Source organism: Argopecten irradians, chromosome 8 (assembly GCF_041381155.1).
Source record: "Argopecten irradians isolate NY chromosome 8, Ai_NY, whole genome shotgun sequence".
Taxonomy (NCBI): Eukaryota; Metazoa; Mollusca; class Bivalvia; order Pectinida; family Pectinidae; genus Argopecten; species Argopecten irradians.
The window spans coordinates 7,733,647-7,754,593 of record NC_091141.1 but is presented as its reverse complement, the minus strand read 5'-3'; the positions used below and the strand labels follow the sequence as shown (position 1 = coordinate 7,754,593).

The window sequence follows — 20,947 nt, the reverse complement described above, 5'->3', positions numbered from 1 at the left end:
CTGATATTTAAGTAAATAAACATATATTACACAGACATTTAGCATTACCACAAGATGTGGGAAGAAAATTTGGAACAAATTAATGTAATTGGAACATCTCCAAGCATTCCACCTCCATTTCATGTTTGTGAAGTGTTCCCAAAGTTGATATGGTTTGTAAGGAATGGTCTGGAGGAATTGTCTGGATAGGGTGTGGAGGTCTGTCTGACCAGGTGGGAAATATGGGTATTTGGATTCCAAGTCCAGGTGGAAAATCAGACATTTCTACAGATATAGAATCAACTCCACAACAAATATGCCATGAATCGTTATGCAGCTTTATATAAATCCTAGGCTTCACCAGCTCCTTTAATTGTAATGTGTATACCATGATAGAAATACAAGGGAGTCAAAAAGTGTACACAGTAATGGAAACAGATTTTCTTACTTTCGCTTTAACAGTTAATCTGTTTTATAATGTTCAATCATTTTTTTCCCGATCATATTAATTATTTTGTTATGGAGAATTTTGTGTAGAGGTTTGTTATCATGATAATGACAGTTTCTGTATCACTTATCGTACTGTGGAATCAGACGACGTTTTCTTATATATACCTACACTACTGGGGTATATATACAGTACATAATTGGTGTTGTTTCTGGAGAAGAAAAAGAAAGAACACATTGATGATTTTAATAATAACTATGTAACTATCCAATGCTGCAATCCGATATATTTCAAATGAGAATTTTAAAAGATCTCAAGACACCTAAAAAAAGAAAATATTTATTCTTGTAGCTAGCAAGTCATCTTTAAAATGCTGTCAGACATCTGCAGCAGAATGCCTATATGCTATCTGCAGCTGTCTTGCAGTGAGAACTATTTGTTATCCGTTCATTTAACAAATTTTCCATCCAGGCATTTGTACTTTTATTTTATACATTCCTATTCCTCTTTATAACCTGCCTTCACTTCTCTACCAGCCGAATCCTCCCTGACTTTACACCATTCATACATGTTAACAAGACTAGCTACTATTCTATCAAGCATTTTGTAATGTAATTTTTCATTTCTTTTAACATGTTGTTTTTATGTGTCAAATATTCCAATGAAATAAACACTTTAGTGTCAAGTTAATTGGTCAAATTAGGACCAAGTACATTTCCTGTTTGTAAAATCAACTGTGAAATTCCCCTCTCAAACACAAGACAGATGGTGAGGAGCCGATGGGGAGTCTGGCGTATCTAAAGGTTCTGTCATTCTCCTCATCTTTTTATAATTATTTATAACTAAGCCAATTTCTCTCTCCAACACATGCACTATAAATACATGATGTTAGTGAAGCAGATACTTCTCTTTCCCTGTAGGTCTGTAGGTATTATTATAAACACTCCCTACTTATCTGTGATCCTATTTACAGTTGTCAGCTAATTATTTGATAAGATAAAATTAATTGCTTTGGCGTTTTCTCTTGTTAAGTTTGTTGCTACTTTTTGTTTCTGTGGACAACCTTCAGTTAATGTGAGGTTAACATCCACTTCCTGTATTACTTTATACAAGGTAAAACTGCAGATTATGGACTCATAAAAATGTGATACTGACACGTTTGTCCACAGATTTTCCTTTCATCAGAAAATGTATTAGTACTTTCTGGTGTCAATTGAAAGTCAAATGTCCACTTCCTGTCAAAAGAAAGATGATTTCCACTTCCTGTCAAAAGGAAGATGATTTCCACTTCCTGTCAAAAGAAAAATGATTCCACTTGCTGTCAAAAGAAAAAGAGGATTTACACTTTCTGTCAAAAGAAAAAGATGATTTCCACTTTTTGTCAAAAGAAAAAGATTATTTCTACTTCCTGTCACCAGAAAGATAATTTCTGCCTCCTGTCAATATATAACTGATGATTGTTCCTGTATTTACAAAGTTAATTTCATGTTTTACAAGGAGAGCTTCTTTCTGGCATTAGAATGTTGATTTCCAGACAGTCATGTCTTCACAAAGTTGATTTTTCCTTACACTTGTCCTATCAAGTGTTGATTTCTACTCCCTGTCAGTAGAAAGTTGATTTCTTGGTTCTGCCACAAAATGTTAATTTTCCACTTGAGCCACATTTGTTTCTTCTTCTCTGCAAGTTGATAAGATGCTGGAGGTATCACTCTTCATCAAGTACACTAACAGAGGACTGCAGCGACTGAGAAAACAATGTACTGGCTCCAATGACAACATAACTCACAGAAAACTCCCTCTATCAACTTGTGCTTTTCCTGTCAATGTATATATTCTGTGACTCGGAGGGTCTGATGGTTACAGTAGAGGGGCTATTAGCACTAATGGTTTGAGTAAGGCCAACTGAACCCCAGTTCCTAGCCAGGGATGCCAATCTCCCCCCACCCCAGATAAACCCTGATTAATGATATCATTATAACAGTATCATCTCCTAAATAGACACCTTGCAGGTTTTTTTTTTGGTGGTGATAGCTTTCTGATAGCCTGTTTGACATCAATCAGTGGTCCTGGGGAGGGGGAGTGACATCAATTTGTGGCCCTGGGGGAGGGGGTCTCCTACCACATATATACTCTATATCCTTAGAGTGATTAATGAACACTACAATCATTTGTATACTCTGCTTACACTCACTATGAAAGAAGTCATTAAGAGCAAGGAAATTAATGTACAAATTTCTGACCTCAACCACTTGTATTTTAACTGTTTCTCCACACAAGAGGAATATATTTTTTCCACCATTTGTAAGTTCATTGACTAGCTACAGTAAGCGATATGATATGTAAGTGTAACTAACACAGAAGTTATCCAGAATTATACTTATATCAGTTCTCATTGCCTCTTTATGGTGAATTTTATCAACCTTATGTCATTTGTACTAGATTATCTCCCCTTATTTTGAAATATAGAGAAAATTTCATTTTGATCAAAAGCAAAATTCTAGTTTATCTCCCCTTAATTTGAAACTTTGCTCAAGTAAGATGCATTGTAGGTATAAAAACATAAAGCCATAATAAAAAAATATTTAATGCTTTTATTTTTATATTTAAGGTGTATGAGGATTATTGATGATATTATACTAGGTGTGTAGACAAAAGAATAGTAAACGGGATTATCTCCCTTGTCCATCTCTAACTGTCCCTAAGTGGCTGGAGTGGCTCCCTATCAGGCCTATAATTACCTACTGATGGAGTCCACTTGTCACTAGGTAGGGGGCTAGCTTGACTACAGCAGCTGACCAGGTCCCAGCAGGGACTGACCAGGGGCTTACCAGGGAGGGGTAATGTACACACTTCTAACACTTGTTCTACATACACACTAAATGGTCAAAATTAGGGTCATTTACTGGACAATTAGGGTATAAATAGATAAGTCTTGGTCAGTGGTGTCCTTAGTAGTGGGGCATTGGAGATGGCCTCAGAATTACTCAACATCAAATTGGCCTCTGCAATGTTAAGTATTTTTCAATGCTACGTGTGTGTTTGATAAGGATGTCCAGTAATAAGATGTAGTGATATCAATGAATCCAAATTTGTTTAAGAACTCTGATCATTAAAAATATGTATCTCAAACCAAAGCTAAAGCATTTATAGGAAAGGATAGATTATTAGGTAAACAAGGGACAGTTGATGATACAAATACTTATGAATATTAATTCCAGATGATGATCATTCTATTGTCGTTGGTAGCTCTGTGCTGTAGCAGCTATGTTTTGATTTTTAATTACAGTTCCCTAATTCTCTGCTGGTAGAAACATGATCCACCTTGTAATTAACATATTATCATATAACCAAGCTGACTATATATAAGGCCTTGTTAGCTTAATCAATCAATAATATAAACCTTTTATTCCTAAATGAAATCACCATGAAGTTTGGAAATATAAATAGATAGTCATTAGCTCATCCAAACCTTAGAATATTTTCTTGAATTTGAAACTTTTTATCGCTGGTAGCTAATAGAAAGTAATCGTTATGGAAATATTTTGGACAGCAAGCTTGATCGCTTGTTCGTGGACATGAAGAGCAAGATAAGGGGACCTGGTTTATCAATGATTATGAATATTGATTAAAAATGGAGCAGAGATTAGCAAGGAATAACATTTATAATATATTTAATATGTAGCCGTGATGATGGATGTGATTGGTCACTTGATACTACGGCCACTCCAGGGGATTAGGGAGCAGATGAGAGGGATGGTCAGTCCAATTGCATGTGACCAAATCATTGTTATGCAGATCCTATAATAACTTCACAGTCCCCATGGGAGTCAGTGGAGTATTGGACTGGAACAGGCCCCACGGGGAAGCTTACTGAGATGAGTCCCCTAATACATATGACTGTTTCCTTTCTTTATGTATCTAACAATACTCCATTATTCATTTTCATGCTTTAATTCTTTAAAATAAAAGCTATCTTTTGTACCACTAAAGCGATCCACCTCTGAGTGATGAGCTCTAAATCCATCTAGGGTAGTTGCCATGAACTGATTGAAGGTCGGTGGTTTTTCTCCAGGCACTCCAACTTTCCTTAGCCTAGTAAACCTTTGACAAGTCCTGAAATAACCCTTAATTATTAGGACAATAAAGAACAACAAATGGTCATCATGCAGGCTTAAGCAATAAACATCAACTGTGCCACCAAGTTATCTCCTTTCATTCAATGAAAAAAATACAGATATTATTTGAAGCCATGACCTGAAAGTATAACTTCACATTGACATTAATTTACCCAGTTTGATAGCCCGCCACTACAGGATCAAGTTGATGATTGTGACACAATTAAAAATGGCATCTTACTTCAATTATAATTATCAAAAGGATTAATAAGCTTAATGGATTTAATATTGTGCAAAAAATGCAAAGATCAGGGGTTATATTTTAGTAAAGGTTTGGTGAAGATTAGCTCAGTATGATACATTTATGATTAGCTTAGAGTCATTGTTACAATCACATGGCCAAGAAGTGCATATTTTATTCACCATCTTTGATGAGAGACTGGGCTAATCACAGAGCAGATTTTTCATTAAGAAACTGTTGAGGTTTCATGTTCATTCGTAAGGTCACAAACGCAGATTATAGACAATGGACATCTAGCACTACCGGACGACCATAATATGAAAACAGATCTCCGAATCACTAAAATCCGATTGGGGTAGGCAAAATCAGATTAATGAAAGCAGTTTTATATGGATTCAGGATCACACCGTCAACACAAAATTAGCCCACTTCTAACTTGAATATAGTCTGGTTTTACCATTATAAGCATTAGGATTGGTTTACTCTTGTGTCCATCGTGGATAATGGCGCGGAAAAAAATACCCTTCAAGTTGATTTTTATTGTTCTCCTATTGCAAGTGTGATGAGAAAAAAGGCAAATTGGTGAGAGAAAACTCGTCGTAAGGAAGCGCCCACAAATCACTCTGTTCTTGTATATTCTCGTTTGTGACCAGTTTATTATAGTTGTTAACATGTATTTATTCTCAGTCCTTCTATTAATTCTACCTTTTCCCGTTTTTTGTGTGTCTGGACAAGACAAAATGATTGTCTGGGGACATATGTCCTGAGAAGAAGCCGAAGACTCTTCCTATAACAATCAGAGAGTTTATTGTAGTCATAGAAACGGAATGTTTCCTAATTTGGAATTGTTTCTGGAAACATTGTAAGATGATGTTTTAGACAGTGCGTTCTTTAACATTGTCCAGGAGTTTGACCACACATGTTATTAAAAAGAACGATTAGAAGTCTTTTGGTTATAAAGTCACAATACACATGTGGTCTCATTAGACAGGTTAGAAGTCTTTTGGTTGTTAAGTCACAATACACATGTGGTCTCATTAGACAGGTTAGAAGTCTTTTGGTTGTAAAGTCACAATACACATGTGGTCTCATTAGACAGGATAGAAGTATTTTGGTTATAAAGTCACAATACACATGTGGTCTCATTAGACAGGTTAGAAGTCTTTTGGTTATAAAGTCACAATACACATGTGGTCTCATTAGACAGGTTAGAAGTCTTTTGGTTGTAAAGTCACAATACACATGTGGTCTCATTAGACAGGTTAGAAGTCTTTTGGTTGTAAAGTCACAATTCACATGTGGTCTCATTAGACAGGTTAGAAGTCTTTTGGTTATAAAGTCACAATACACATGTGGTCTCATTAGACAGGTTAGAAGTCTTTTGGTTGTAAAGTCACAATACACATGTGGTCTCATTAGACAGGTTAGAAGTCTTTTGGTTGTAAAGTCACAATAAAGTCGCAAATACACATGTGATCTCATTAGACAGGTTAGAAGTCTTTTGGTTGTAAAGTCACAATACACATGTGGTCTCATTAGACAGGTTAGAAGTCTTTTGGTTGTAAAGTCACAATACACATGTGGTCTCATTAGACAGGTTAGAAAAAGTCACAATACACATGTGGTCTCATTAGACAGGTTAGAAAAAGTCACAATACACATGTGGTCTCATTAGACAGATTAGAAAAAGTCACAATACACATATGGTCTCATTAGACAGGTTACTATATATTTTTAAATTTTGCAGGTGCAATTTTGGACTTATTTACAGGGTTTTATTGTCACGAATTATCCGCTGTCTAGCCTTTTACAGCATCATTCTTACGACATGCTATAATACATGAAACCATTGTTTTGATAAATTTTGCAAGGTACTAAGTTTTGCAATTTTGGATAGTTCTCGGATTCAGCGAAATCAAAACCCCCGCGAATATTAGCAAGTGTACAGTATATATGATACCCCCATGTTGTAACTTGTAACTTTGGGAATCAGTATATAAGATACCTCCATGTTGTAACTTGTAACTTTGGGAATCAGTATATAAGATACCTCCATGTTGTAACTTGTAACTTTGGGAATCAGTATATATGATACCTCCATGTTGTAACTTGTAACTTTGGGAATCAGTATATATGATACCTCCATGTTATAACTTGTAACTTTGGGGATTATTTAGCTCATCTTTACCATAACAGATATCTTTTCTGTTGCATGTGAAATTTCTCCAGGATCTGTAATTGAAATACTCCCATAACACCATTTACATTTCAAAAATGATTTTTTAATCTTTTTTGTGTCCTCTTTTTCCAGATAATATTGATATGTTTAGAAATCAACAAACTCACATGTTTTATCTTATTTATAGTTTCCTTTATCTATATTTGAAGTCTTCAAAAAAATGGGGTATCCTTTTCACATATCATGACTGACTTTAACTGGTTTCTCAATACCATATTTAGAAATATCTAATTAACTTGTAAATAGTTGAATAATCAATAAATGTAATAATAGATATGATCTTGAAAACGAAATGTTTTTCTGCATGAAACCCTAATCTCTGCTTTCTTTTTTTTTTCCAACCAGAAATTTTTGTTTCTAGTTAGTGTGTATAAGGACTATATGAATCAGCTCCTACAATTAATTTTGTTTCGGTGATGTAATTTCATTATACTACAACATGGCATGTTTAGCCCTTTAATGCATTTTTTGAAGAGGCTGTGCTTTTTCCCTTGGATTCAATTTGGTATTGCTCAAACACTCATAAAAATGGAAATAAGAATATTCAGTTATTTTCTTCTTTCCTTAAAATCAATTTAGTTAGGAATATATGTATACAAAATAATTTGCACAAAATCATTTTCATAAGATTGTATCAAAAAGTGTTTCATATATGGCAAAGACATACTGAAATTAAATTAATATGACATGTAACGTTTCAAAATTACAAACGTACGTGACATTCGAAAGATGGATTCGGGAGTTGCTCGCTGGGGTGTTTTAAACTCTTTCATCATAACTTTTGCTGGGTATTATCAGACAAGCTTCTATACAACCCAGATCATTAATGATTATGCAATAACTATGTATTCATGTTGTTGCTATGGCAATTTATGACCATTTCATTGTGTGCATATGTCACATTATCAACTTTTATTACTTGTTTTTTTTTTTCTTTTCCGAGTCTACCATCGTTAAAAACTTACTGATCTCATAAATCAAGCTGAATCCATTATGAATATGAAAAGTTATGAATATCATATTTCAATTTCAAAATTTTTGAAATAACAAGGAAATTTTTGTCCTGATTACACAATTGTTATTCTTCTACAGAAATTCTTTCATGTTTGATGTGAGATTATTCTACAAACCAATTTGCGATGCATTCATATTTTACAAAAAAGATATTAAAACTTGACTCGTCTTTAGATAAAATCAAATAAAATTAAATGCTTGGAGTTGTATATATCTTTTAAAATAGAAAACATTGCCTGTTCTTTGTATGAAAGAGAAATTTTGGCTGATATGAGAATGTAATTATCGCGATATAAAGAGATGATTATGAGATAGGTCGAGTAGATCTTCGCCTCCATTGATCAGCTGATTTCTATGTAACCTAGGGTTTTATGGATGTGGACCTGCCGAAATTCCAAACACAAAGACCTGATTCACTAATATAACAGCCCAAACACAAATTGCCCAACACTTTATCACTTCGCTGATAGATCTTACCAAACCACTTTTTCAGACCTTAATGTAAAATAGCAAGAATACTTCACTCCTAAATACCTGTCTGTTTATTGTGTTATTTGAGTAGTTTGTTGTGCTGATATCTGATCCCGATTCTCTCTCAATGTGTACTGTCTACCCCCTAATAAAACTGGAGCATTTTTATCGTGAATTAAATCAATGTCACACACTATACCCGTTAATGTTAGGGGGCCGTAGACATCGGTACCTATAAAAGTGTATCTCCCTATTGTACTCTGCCTGAAAGGTACAGGTGAAAATTTTACAGGTAGAAAATAAAAAACATTTTACAAAGCGGACGACAAAATTAGAGGACTCATTTTTCACAAGCGTTTTTACAAAAGGAGATAGACTGAGATTTAAAGGATGCTAACGATGATGGTTATGTATGTGATGATTGGGTGAACAGAATCTAATTTCATTTTCAATATCCTGGAGAGTCAAATATATAAGGCTCATGGGTATTCCCCAATATCCAGGAAAATAATACATGGTTTGAAACTGTTTCCAATGACATGGAACACCCTGTCCTTAGGCAAATATAACAAAACAGTTGTGCCATAATCCTTTATTATTGGTGAATGAAAATGAAGGTTTATGGGCTATTTAAGGACATCCAGAGTCAGGGATTTCTTCCTGTAGCTCATAAACTTTGTTCTTATTGGACGTTCACCATCTGTTATGTAATCTAATACCAAAAGGATATAGTCAGACAGTATGAGTTGTCTCCCCCTGTCCCTGACGACCACCCTTCCCTCCTCTCTCTCTGTAACCAATGCGATAAGTTTCACGTTTTCACCAATATATTTTCCTCTCGTATAAACAGATTTTATCCCACACAAGATTGTATGTATCCTTTTTCTAAAAACTAAACAGACCAAAAATAAAAACCCAAGTCAATTTGTCTGGTAGTCATCAGATATTATTAATGTGACGAGAAAATAAAATTTTTTATCTTTTTACATATGGGTGAAATTTCATTTCATATTTCGGTAAAAAAATCTTGAATACAGTTTATTTTTCTAACTTTCCTAACGTTTTTATATCATTCTTAACTAATTAAATGAAGGATACTTTTTTCCAATTGACAGAAGTAGATATTTTATTGTACAGGTAACCACAGGTAACTACAGGTAGATATGTATAGGGTTTGTCTCCCCTATTCTCTTGTCAACTCACACATTTCACAATCATATGTTTTATTTAACTTCATTGTGAACATGGCTTTTAACTAAGTGGTCCCATTGTCATTATTAAAGCAATTATTTATAACTCTGAAATTTTGAACTTATTTAAATGAATCACTTATACAGTGACATGTTTGGTTCATAGATTTACTTCTATCATTTTTCTTAGATTATGTATTAATTTTGTTTAAAACACCTCATACTTGTCAATTTCTACACAAATATTAATAATTCTATGAAGATGATCTTGAGCTGTTTAATATGACCTCTGTACTCAAGTGTTTACTGTATAAAGAGATATTTGATATTCGGTAGAAAGACAATTGATCAACATTGTTTCTTTTGACAATTGTTAAATTTTCATCAAACTGATGAGAACTCTATGACTAATTTTAAGGAGTATTTCATGGAAATGTGGAGTGTGATATCGGCATTTAGGATCACATTTGTGTCGGCTAAATGTGAGCTTAGTTCATGTATAAATGATAAATCCATTTTTCTTGCTAGTGCCCTCTAAATTGATACAGATAGTCCCAATTAATAGGACCCTTATCACAACATTTTTTACATTTGTTATTTGGTGAAACGAAATAAACGTCAAAAGCTTCTCCTGCAGTTTCACCTGCTTGAAACCGACCCGACGGTTTCGGATCATTACTCTGATACAACCATCGAGTCCAAACGGACACTCTCCACTATCGCAGGCCATTCCCGTGTAAATGGAGTGTCTGAATTCCCAGTGATAGTCTGAAAGCGTAATTTTCAATATGACACTTGGCTTAATTCGTTGCCATCATGGATATCAATCTATGTAATTATGCTGGAGCATTGTAGACAATACTGTGATATAAATAGGGGTGTAAATTCAAAACTACTAAAGAAGTTCACAGTTCTGTTTGGCAAGTCAAACTATAAAATTTATTGATAAATTGGCATTTTTATATAGTTCGAAGTCACTAATTATATCTAATAATGTAAATAATTCATGTGTAAATATAGATTCATTATTTTATTTTAATGTAAACTGATACATTTTCTATAATTATTTTGATACTAAAATATAGTGACTGACACATTAGGAATGAAAATATTTAATAATTGAAAATATTTCAAAAAAGTATTACATCTTGCAACATTGTTTGAGAAAATGATACAATATATCATTGCTAACACCTCTTTCTTGATTTTACACTATGATAAATTTTCTTGACCTTAGATAGTTAAACATGAGTGTTAATTACACCTGTGTCACGGGTGTGACATCGTTTCCTACAGATACAGTTATATTTGTTGATTGCAGGTGTAAGTACTGAGCGGTGTAGGTATGAAGTGGGTCAGCTGACCATTTGTATCTGTTTTGTAGTGTTGAATATGGCCTAATGAGCACGCGGACAGGAAATTCTTTGTCATTTACCTGTAATTAAGCCCCACTGTTCTTCACCATACCTGAGATTAGCCTGTGTTTTGATACCGGTAAACCCCAACGGCATATCAAAGGGATTAACTGCTCTCAGTGTTAAATGACTATCTGTACCATCGGACAAAGCATTCCATTCATTGAAAAAACAGACGTAAACTACAGGAACAGAGTTTAAAGCTGTCACACGGAGAGCTAGACAGCTATTGAACCCCATTCGGCACCCCACCGGTGTACTGGTCATGTGACCTCGGTTTCCCTTCGGTTGTTGATTTCAGCAGGTCTGCTCAGTACAACGTGTGTGCTAGTTTCACTATGCTAGTGTAAGAGAGAGAGCACGTCTGCTATTACTAGCCATGTGTGTGTTAGTTATCATAACAACTATAGAACGGCTATTATAGCTCATAGGTTTCTTCATTTATACAACAGTGGCAAAGAATTTGTGTTGAAAATATTTCCCGAAGTTTTTTCAGTGTGAAATTATGTAGCCGTGATTTTTTTGGGAATACGTCCGTTTGTTTACAATGGAGATAGGAGCTGGTACATGAGGAGGGAGTTTTATAAAGTCATACAATGACCCAATGTTTGGGATTACCCGGGCATGTATGGAAGATGCCTTGGCTATTGCATTATCTCGTGATTCTGCTTCCTCTGACAATGTCAATGGTTTCATTCGTGGATAGCGGTAGAAGACTACCCCCTATATATTGGAATGCTTCTAATGAACTGTAAGTACATTTTTTCTATAATTTCTACAATTTCTGACAGCTAAAATTTAACAAAAAAGAACACTCAGTACAAGTTTAACAGCATGCCATCTTACAGGAAATATTCCGAAAATTCCGGGCAATTAAAATAACGGCATCAGATTTTGACAACCAGCGTTTTAATTGCGCAAGATGAAACATTAAATTGTGAAGTCGGCAGAAGCCAGATGGACGGGAATGCGATTCTCGATATGTCGAAGACATGACACATAATAACTGACCATTAGCTATATTGACTGTGTTACTCAATTAAGACAGTACTCATAATGACATTAGGAACACCTGAGTTTTCAGGTGTGCTTGACCAGTAATGACATAGTTAAGTAGAATCGCTCTACCTGTCAATCAGGTGAGTTTCCCCTTGGACAATGGTAATATACCTGTCAGGGTGATTAATGAACATACCTGTACCTGCATTATCTACTGGCAATATCTTACCTGGTCTGATAAACAACCATTGTTCTATCACTACAATTGACCTTTCTATGTGTAGGGTTATCACAACCATTTCTAAACAATAATTTACAAAAACACATGTAGTGATATCATTATATTTATACATAAAATTATTATCAAAATTCAATGTATTTTTATAAATTATGTCATTATCAAAATTGAATTGATAAAAAAAAGTGATAATTATTAAAAAGTACACTAAAATTAAATTGGTAATATCTTTGAATAAATTCAAAATTAGTTTTACTTTAATTGCATCAAAAATGACATATCCTGAACTGTGGTAATCTTGTATAGATATGTAAAGGTGTTGATGAGGATGGATTTAGGTAATGGGGAGATGGGAAGGACGTGAATAATTTAACAGGTTTCCCAGGGTAGGTGATTTATTTGCTGGGTGTTTTATCAAGTTTGATTTCCTCCAAGAAAACGAGAGAAGGGGGAACAGACCAAATAAGATGTGTAATGATAGACAAAGATAAAGGAAGAAACCCACAGATAGTAGAAGGCGAGGGGGGACGTTTGGGAATTGTAATTGAAAAAAAAACCCATCTGATTAATGTTTCAAATCATCTAGTACATATATAAATCAAGATGGATGTCTAGTTACCAAATGACAAAGGTACAGGCGAGTTCAAAGTGAAATAGAAACTGTCCAGGTAAAAGATTGTTTATAAGTGATATCATACCTGTGTCTCAGTGGTATTTCCACCAGGTATGTACACAGATAATAGGACCGATATCCAAGTTATGTCGGCGTTATTAATACAGATAACTAGGTGATTTTAATATAAAATTGAATTCGTTAATTCAAGGTAATTTATGTACAGGTGATTTGTACTAGAAAACAGCATAGGACAATAACCAAATAAAAACATGTAAAACATGCACCTGACTCGAGGGATATTAGATATTATAATGATATGTCAGACATTTGTGATATTCGGTAATTAACCTGTCAAGTCGTACCTTCGTCTGAATATTTCACCTGACTTTTTTACCTTTATATGTAGATAATGACAAATCCACATGTATTACCTGAATATCACTAGACTGGGTTTACCAAGGTCAAAAGTAATTAATGCGCTGGTATCAGTAATATCTTCATAGTTAACAACGTATTACATTAAACGTTTTTTTCTTAATTACCTTCATTTAAATGTAATAATGGATTGTGAAAATTCCTGTACCTTTAAATTTCATGAAAACATACATCTAAAAACTTTTACTTAGAACCTATTATGTGTATAAGGATAAAAAATAAAACATAGATTAGGATTTTATCAGAAATTTCATTTCTCTCTAGTATAATAACATAAGTTTCAATCACATCTGTAAAAATAGGGGAGGGGAAAAAACACTTTATAAGATAAACACAATTGTTTGGTCCAAAATTTCTCAAAAATAAAACTAGAAATTTTGATGTTTATCATGAAATTGAAAAGGAATTTTCTGGCCTGGAATTTTTGGCAGTTTTAAAAGTTGGTGAGGCAATGTTTCCTATCTGTAGTATATGAGTCAATTATTTTCCCATCCCGTTATCGCTCAAGTATGGAAGAATAAACATTCCCCGAAGTCTCTCGGGTATGTCCTTTCAATTACATGTACCTGGTACATTTTCACCTGTTATTGGGGCACACAAGTATCTATAAATATAACTTGACCACAAGTTTGGGTTGGTTTAACAAGATAAACATTCGTACCAGTCAGAAAGCACGTCATTTCTCCACCCCTGTCATCATGGCTTGAGGTAAAAACATCACCTTTTCATAAAAAGTCACGATTGATTCTGGTTAATAACCGGACATATTGTCAAAAACAGGTAAAGTTTGAAAGGAATTTGTAATTTTTCTTGTCGTTAAAATTTTACAATTTAATTTGTCCTTTTTACTGAGGAGATTGAAATTTTACGAGCTGTTAAATATATACTAGAATTAAAGTTTTTGAATGTAGATTAATAACACTGATACGTTATGCCAGTATCAATTCATAATGAAAGCTGAGAGGTTCAGTCAGCCGGAAATGATACAGAAAAAAAATGGTGATTCAGATGTATTTACCTGCGACACTCATAGAACACACCTGCCGCGGATTGAAATCGTCTCTGGTCCAACGACCTGATCTTTCTTCGGTCCGATGGCTATATTTAATACTCTCACAAAATTCAGTGCTTATTTCAATTAATTTTGCCTGATTGAAATTGATCATATTTCTTTGAGACTGACTTTATAGCTGACCGACCACAAAATAAATTTTACAGATATCGGCCATTGTTATAATAAGATGGAAGTCCTGTTTAAGATAAAATCTATTTTCCCATTTAGGCCAGTATATTCCGAATAGTAGGTGTATATTTATAGGTTTCAGATATAATTTGGACACCCTCTTAGTTTTAATGGCATTTTTAAAGGCCTTTTAGTATAAAGATTTTGAAATTCCCATTTACACTGCTGGTAAATCTCCTTAAATATAAAATGAACACCACCCTTCCTCCATAGTATAAAGAGTAACAGTTTTGCACAAAGGACAAGTCAAGTTGAAGCAGTACACGACCAAAAAGGCTGAGTTTGGTCGGAGATTTCTACACTTGATTTTCTAATAAATACTGTGTGTATTTTAAAGCCTTGCTGGTTTTGACATACAAACATTGAATCATTACAGAACTGTATCCATTCAACTCCATTCAATTCCATTCACTGTACCTTTCGCTGGATTTTGGTATTCACTATTCAGTCACAGCCTGATCAAAACATACAATATTTGTATTGAGAGCTTCGACAGATATTTACATGAACAAGTTGATTTGGAAATCAAAATGTTGTCTGTGTTCTATTGTCATTTAAATCCGTCTATAGACTTATTCCATGTCTGCATATGTTTTTTCAAGTTCTCTATTTGATAAAAATTTCAAATTACACATTGCGTATGTTAAGGTGTTTGATCTTTCAAGTTCATTTAGTTTCATTTTTCAATTGAAGAAGACGTTGCATAAACATTAACACAGTTAGTTATTGGCAGGTAAAGATATATGGATATATGCTCATGCAGTTGTGGATTGTCTGATCAGGTTGTCAAACTTGGTCCTTTACCTTGTTTAGAAAATTTAAAGGAATTTCAGATCATTTTTCTGGATATTTGAAAAGCCGCACAGGCATTACACCTGAAATAAAAGAGTTGCCATAGTTTCAACACATTTGGGTTTTTTTTTGTACCAGACATTTACAAAACACAATTTATGAAATGAAAATTTTATACAAGGGAATGTATATATGGAAAGTTTATTAAAGTATATAGGAATGTATATTGGGGAGAAGGAATGGTGTTTGTGTGTGTTCATGGTATGCTTTTATGACTGGGGTTACATATATAACAGTATATGTACAACAGTGGTATCTGGTAGAGAAAGCTAAAGCCATTGGAATGTCAATCACATCATTTGGTAGTTAAAGTTAGACATATAATATATAAATCATTGTAATAAATGGTGCACTGCAATATACAGGCCACACAACCACATGTTAGCACAGGTTCATTGACTAAATAATTTAAATTCCTCAAAGCCAAATTATTTCCCCATTTACATGATGTAACTGTACATTGATTTTAATTTCAAAAGTCAAGTTAATCGTTGAATAATAAAAATAAAAAAACAAATTGAGACCAGTGAATATTTCCTGTAATTAAATTTTAATTGCCATAAATTGGGCGCCAGTTGTGAAATGTTTGTATGGGTAGTGAAAGAAATACAAGGTATTATAAATATATGAATGAAATTATACATACCTGGTAATAAAAAAAAGAAAAGAAAAAATGGATTTGAGATAGCATCATTTCCTCTATTTATCAGATTGTTGTCAGTTTGTAATAAAAATGATGACAGTTTTAATGTAAGTACTGTAGGTGAAGCGCCTACTTCCTGTACTTCACCAGGATGAACAGCATCATTTACATATATAAGGCCACCGTTGGGATATATTTCACCATGACAAGATATCTGCAGTTTTACTAATATTGAATCTTTCAGTCTGCCATGTCAATTATTATTGTTACGTCCTATGATCCCAACTCAAGATTATATTAATCAAATTCTAAAGTTGACATACACAGCCGTATTTACTAGATGGAGTCTTTATCAGCTGGGGACAAGTCGTAGATGGAGTCTTTATCAGCAGGGGATGGAGTCTTTATCAGCATGGACAGTCGTAGATGGAGTCTTTATCAGCATGGGACAAGTCGTAGATGGAGTCTTTATCAGCAGGGGACAAGTCGTAGATGGAGTCTTTATCAGCAGGGGACAAGTCGTAGATGGAGTCTTTATCAGCAGGGGACAAGTCGTAGATGGAGTCTTTATCAGCAGGGGACAAGTCGTAGATGGAGTCTTTATCAGCAGGGGACAAGTCGTAGATGGAGTCTTTATCAGCATGGGACAAGTCGTAGATGGAGTCTTTATCAGCAGGGGACAAGTCGTAGATGGAGTCTTTATCAGCAGGGGACAAGTCGTAGATGGAGTCTTTATCAGCAGGGGACAAGTCGTAGATGGAGTCTTTATCAGCATGGGACAAGTCGTAGATGGAGTCTTTATCAGCATGGGACAAGTCGTAGATGGAGTCTTTATCAGCAGGGGACAAGTCGTAGATGGAGTCTTTATCAGCAGGGGACAAGTCGTAGATGGAGTCTTTATCAGCATGGGACAAGTCGTAGATGGAGTCTTTATCAGCAGGGGACAAGTCGTAGATGGAGTCTTTATCAGCAGGGGACAAGTCGTAGATGGAGTCTTTATCAGCATGGGTCAAGGAGGCATGTTAAACAGAAAATTTGTATGCTGTCATTGAGATGATGAACAAATCCTGAAAATTTGTTAGATACTGTCAAAAAATTTTAAACAGATAGACTTATCACTTTCTCATCATAATGGGCACTTGTATCTAGGTTTATAAATCTTATTTGTGCTTAGTGCTTTGTTTTTGTTGTTCGGAATTTGAAGTATTCCACTGGCGCTGCCATTTCATTTCATCTGAAGTTGAGCCAAGATGGAGAGCTGCTTAAATTTTGAATGGCCTTGCATGGCAATTGTCATCAAATTCGCATAGAGAGTTTGTTTTGATGACCTGTGTGTTATTTAAACATGACATATTGCTGCTAACATTATTGTCTTTATAGATATATATAAGGCCAATCACTTTTCAAATCATTATCAAACAATTTTAGATAAATTGATGAATATGTACAATGCAGTTTTACCAATCTGTGTTGTTCTCTCAATTAAGCATATAACAATGTTGTTATGGTCAGTTGCTGTTTCTGAAATCTTTAGTCTGTTTTTTTCTTCAGTTTTTTCAGTCAATGTTTCTGGAACCTTTTTATTTGGTTGTATATTTGGATTAGTGTCTAAGATTGACTTTAAACTATAGTTTAGAGACTCATTGATGCCTGATCTTTTGTACAAATATAAAAATGCAGTGGCCTTATCAAGTTTTAGTGTTGAGCAAACGGAGAGATGCAAATGCCATTTTGATTCTCTTTGCTCCCGAATGACCAACGCCATAGGACTAAAACGGTCTGCTTGAAACAGAATGGTCCTAAGAGTGAAGACAGACTGTAAAACGTGGAGGTTTTTATGCAGCATGCACATTGCATCTATGGTTTTCCAATACCAACATGTTTACATTTCACAGACGATTTGGGAATTTTAATAACACTACGGATTTACTTACACTTAAGTGATCTAGCAGATTCTCTGTACTAGAACTTGTTCACCCCAGAACTGTCCTTAAAATGTAATTATACCGTCAAATCATGTGTAAAATGATAATTTTAATATATCTAATGTTTATTATGGGTAATGAAGTTGAAATGTACCTCGGGAGTTCAGACATAGAGTTCACCAGAGGATTTATGTAACTTGTGCTTGATGAGAATTTTTGATTATTAATTATGACTGGATTTTTGTGCTGTATCTGTTAACGTTCATGTTTGTGTCATTTAGAAAAATATCAAAATTTTATGTAGTTATGTTTTATTTCAAGGATTCTATTGCACAGTGTTTTCCATGTAAGTTGTAATATTGCTTCAATATCGTCTAAAGGAATGCCGGTATTAATTGTCATCGTGTTGGTACGATCTGCGTACTTAATTACACAGTTATAAATGCCCCACGCCTTGTACTTCGATATATAACAGTAAAATCATTTCACCAAAGTATATACTCAAGGTCGGCCAGAAATATCAACAAAATCATCAAACAATTCTAGAGTACTTACTAATTGGACCATAGTGTCCAGTGTTAAAGTCCTGTCAATTGGCTTAAGGCATTATTTCTAGCCCAGGTTAATGGATTCACAGGTACTGTTTATCGCTCTATCTATTTTACTGACCACTTTACGGCCATCCTGATGACCAGAGTGACCAGTTGACCAATAGATACCTGGCCTATTGATTCGTGTGATAATATTGTCCACAGGTGTGTTACAATTAGTACACATTTATTGACATGTAAACTCCACACCCATTGGAATCTGTGTTGATAGATTGTGTAACAAATCGACTGTGATTTCAGGTTCATTACTCAGTAAGTCGGATCTGCTCTGTAGGTTTAATGAAACTTTCGCTGTGATACCATATACATTTACCTTAGAGTAGGCGTACAACACAAAAATATAGCTAGCACAACTTTTGTTTAAGGCTAATATTAAGTTTTAACAGAGTTGGATTGTTTACACTCTGCCAACATGAAGGACCTCCGTGTGATATCAGCTGTAACATGTTGCACAGCTAACTTACTAATGAAACAATATTAATAACTTAATGGATACACAATATTGTTAGAAGCAAAACATCTTATCAGACATTGTGTATAGAAAGGGAGCTCCCACATTTGTTATGTACCAAAATGAGAACAAACCAGCATTATAAACAATAAAATGAAAAAAAGGAGAGAGAAAAGTTGACATGGAGTCTGGCCTTACTGATTGTGAGATAATTGGCTGTCATTAAGAGAGAGTAATTACAGTAGCCTATTATAGAGCCATCAAATGATGTGGGTGTACCTATAATGTGTGTATAAAGATAAACTGGTAGGCTTTTCTCACCTCTGGTGTGAGGGGTTATAATAATATAGCTCTGTCAGGGACATCCCTAGGTAAACATGGCAACAATGTACAGCTGGAGGAGCAGGTTCTGAGGGGAGAGTGAGGGAGGGGGACTGGGAGGGCAGAATGGAGGACAGATAGACAAAGGGAGGGATAGTGATAGATGGGAGGAGGGATAAAGACAGGAGGAAGAAGGGAAGAGGGAGAACTCAGGAGGGTCAAGGTATAAATGGAGGAATCATCCTAGAGGGTAATTAATGTAAAAATTGGAAGGGGATGGTGACTGGTTTGGGTCTTAACTGAAGAGAGAGAAATGGAATATAGCTGATGATGAGGAGGGGGTGTTACAGTTGCTGGTGATGAGGGGAGGGGGTGTTACAGTGGCTGGTGATAATGGGGAGGGGTTGTACAAATAATGGTCTGGTAGTAAGGTGATCATCTGACTATGTAGGTAATTGGTGTATGTGTTTAACCCCCAGTGGGAGTATATATACAGATAATTAGGACCAGGGAGGAGATCTCCTCAGACACAAGCTGTCCAGGTTTTTACTGACTCCACCCCTACTGTAATGTACAGGTATGCACAATGTGCATTTCAGTAGACATGTATAGTATGGTTAGCTTTATATCATAGCTTTCAAATAGGGAGATTTGATCAGGATGTCACTATGGCGATCATTTTAAAAATTGTAAAAATAGAAATGTTGATTGATGCCCCAGTATCTGGAGTTTTATGAAAAAATGAAGGAGTTTGATCTTAATTATGTCATTGATAAATCTCCTTGATAGTTTACACAACCTGTCTGTTGTGGAGGGCCACACCCAGACAAACCTATAGTAACTTACAGGTATCCTCCAGACCAACATTATCTCTAGGGAAATCTAACGACTACAGGCCAACACTGGGAGAATGGGTTTTACTTTTTAATTTATTCTTATCTCATAAGTTATCTGTTCTGTTGTCGATAAATACCCACAGGGGTGGTGCGTTATGACAGCTTCATAAGACTGCCCTCAAGGTCATTGTCAGGTTTACAAGGTCAAACCGGTAATACAACTCCTGGTTTGTTTACATGTAATTAAAACAAACTACTTATATCTGTTAATCAACAAACAAAATCTACATTGTAATTATGACCTAATGAAAGTATTTTCTCACCTGTGATCAAGGTATAACCTACCTGTTTAACAGGAATTATCTTCCAGACGATGTGCTCAAGTTAACGATGTCATGTCTTATTGAAATTACCTATTGTCAGTAATAATACATGGTAGTGATTGAGTATTCTGCTGAATATTGTTAGATTAAATGCCTTTTCAGACCTTTATTTTCATTGCATTATAATACTGTATTACTCTGGAATTAAGCATATCTCTGTGTATCTTTTTTGTCAATGTTCATTGATAACACTTAATATATGGAGAATCAATTATTATACATTCTTTAGTGTTTATATGACAAATATAGTCAAATTCTATTACTGTTCTGATTTTGAAATGC

The 20,947-nt window shown here is 34.7% G+C and overlaps 1 protein-coding gene across 2 annotated transcripts in view; it reads left to right on the top strand.

The window, feature by feature from the left end:
* Positions 1-20,947, top strand: part of LOC138329249 (ephrin-B2-like) — a 195,373-nt gene that overhangs the window by 121,322 nt on the left and 53,104 nt on the right. The window contains exon 1 of one of the 2 annotated variants that reach the window (XM_069276082.1): positions 11,061-11,863. The exons of the other annotated variant lie outside the window; for it this stretch is intronic. Coding sequence (XP_069132183.1) covers positions 11,709-11,863 — 155 coding nt within the window. The 5' untranslated portion in view covers positions 11,061-11,708. Of the gene's footprint in view, positions 1-11,060; positions 11,864-20,947 lie in introns of those variants that run through there. 2 annotated transcript variants of the gene reach the window in all.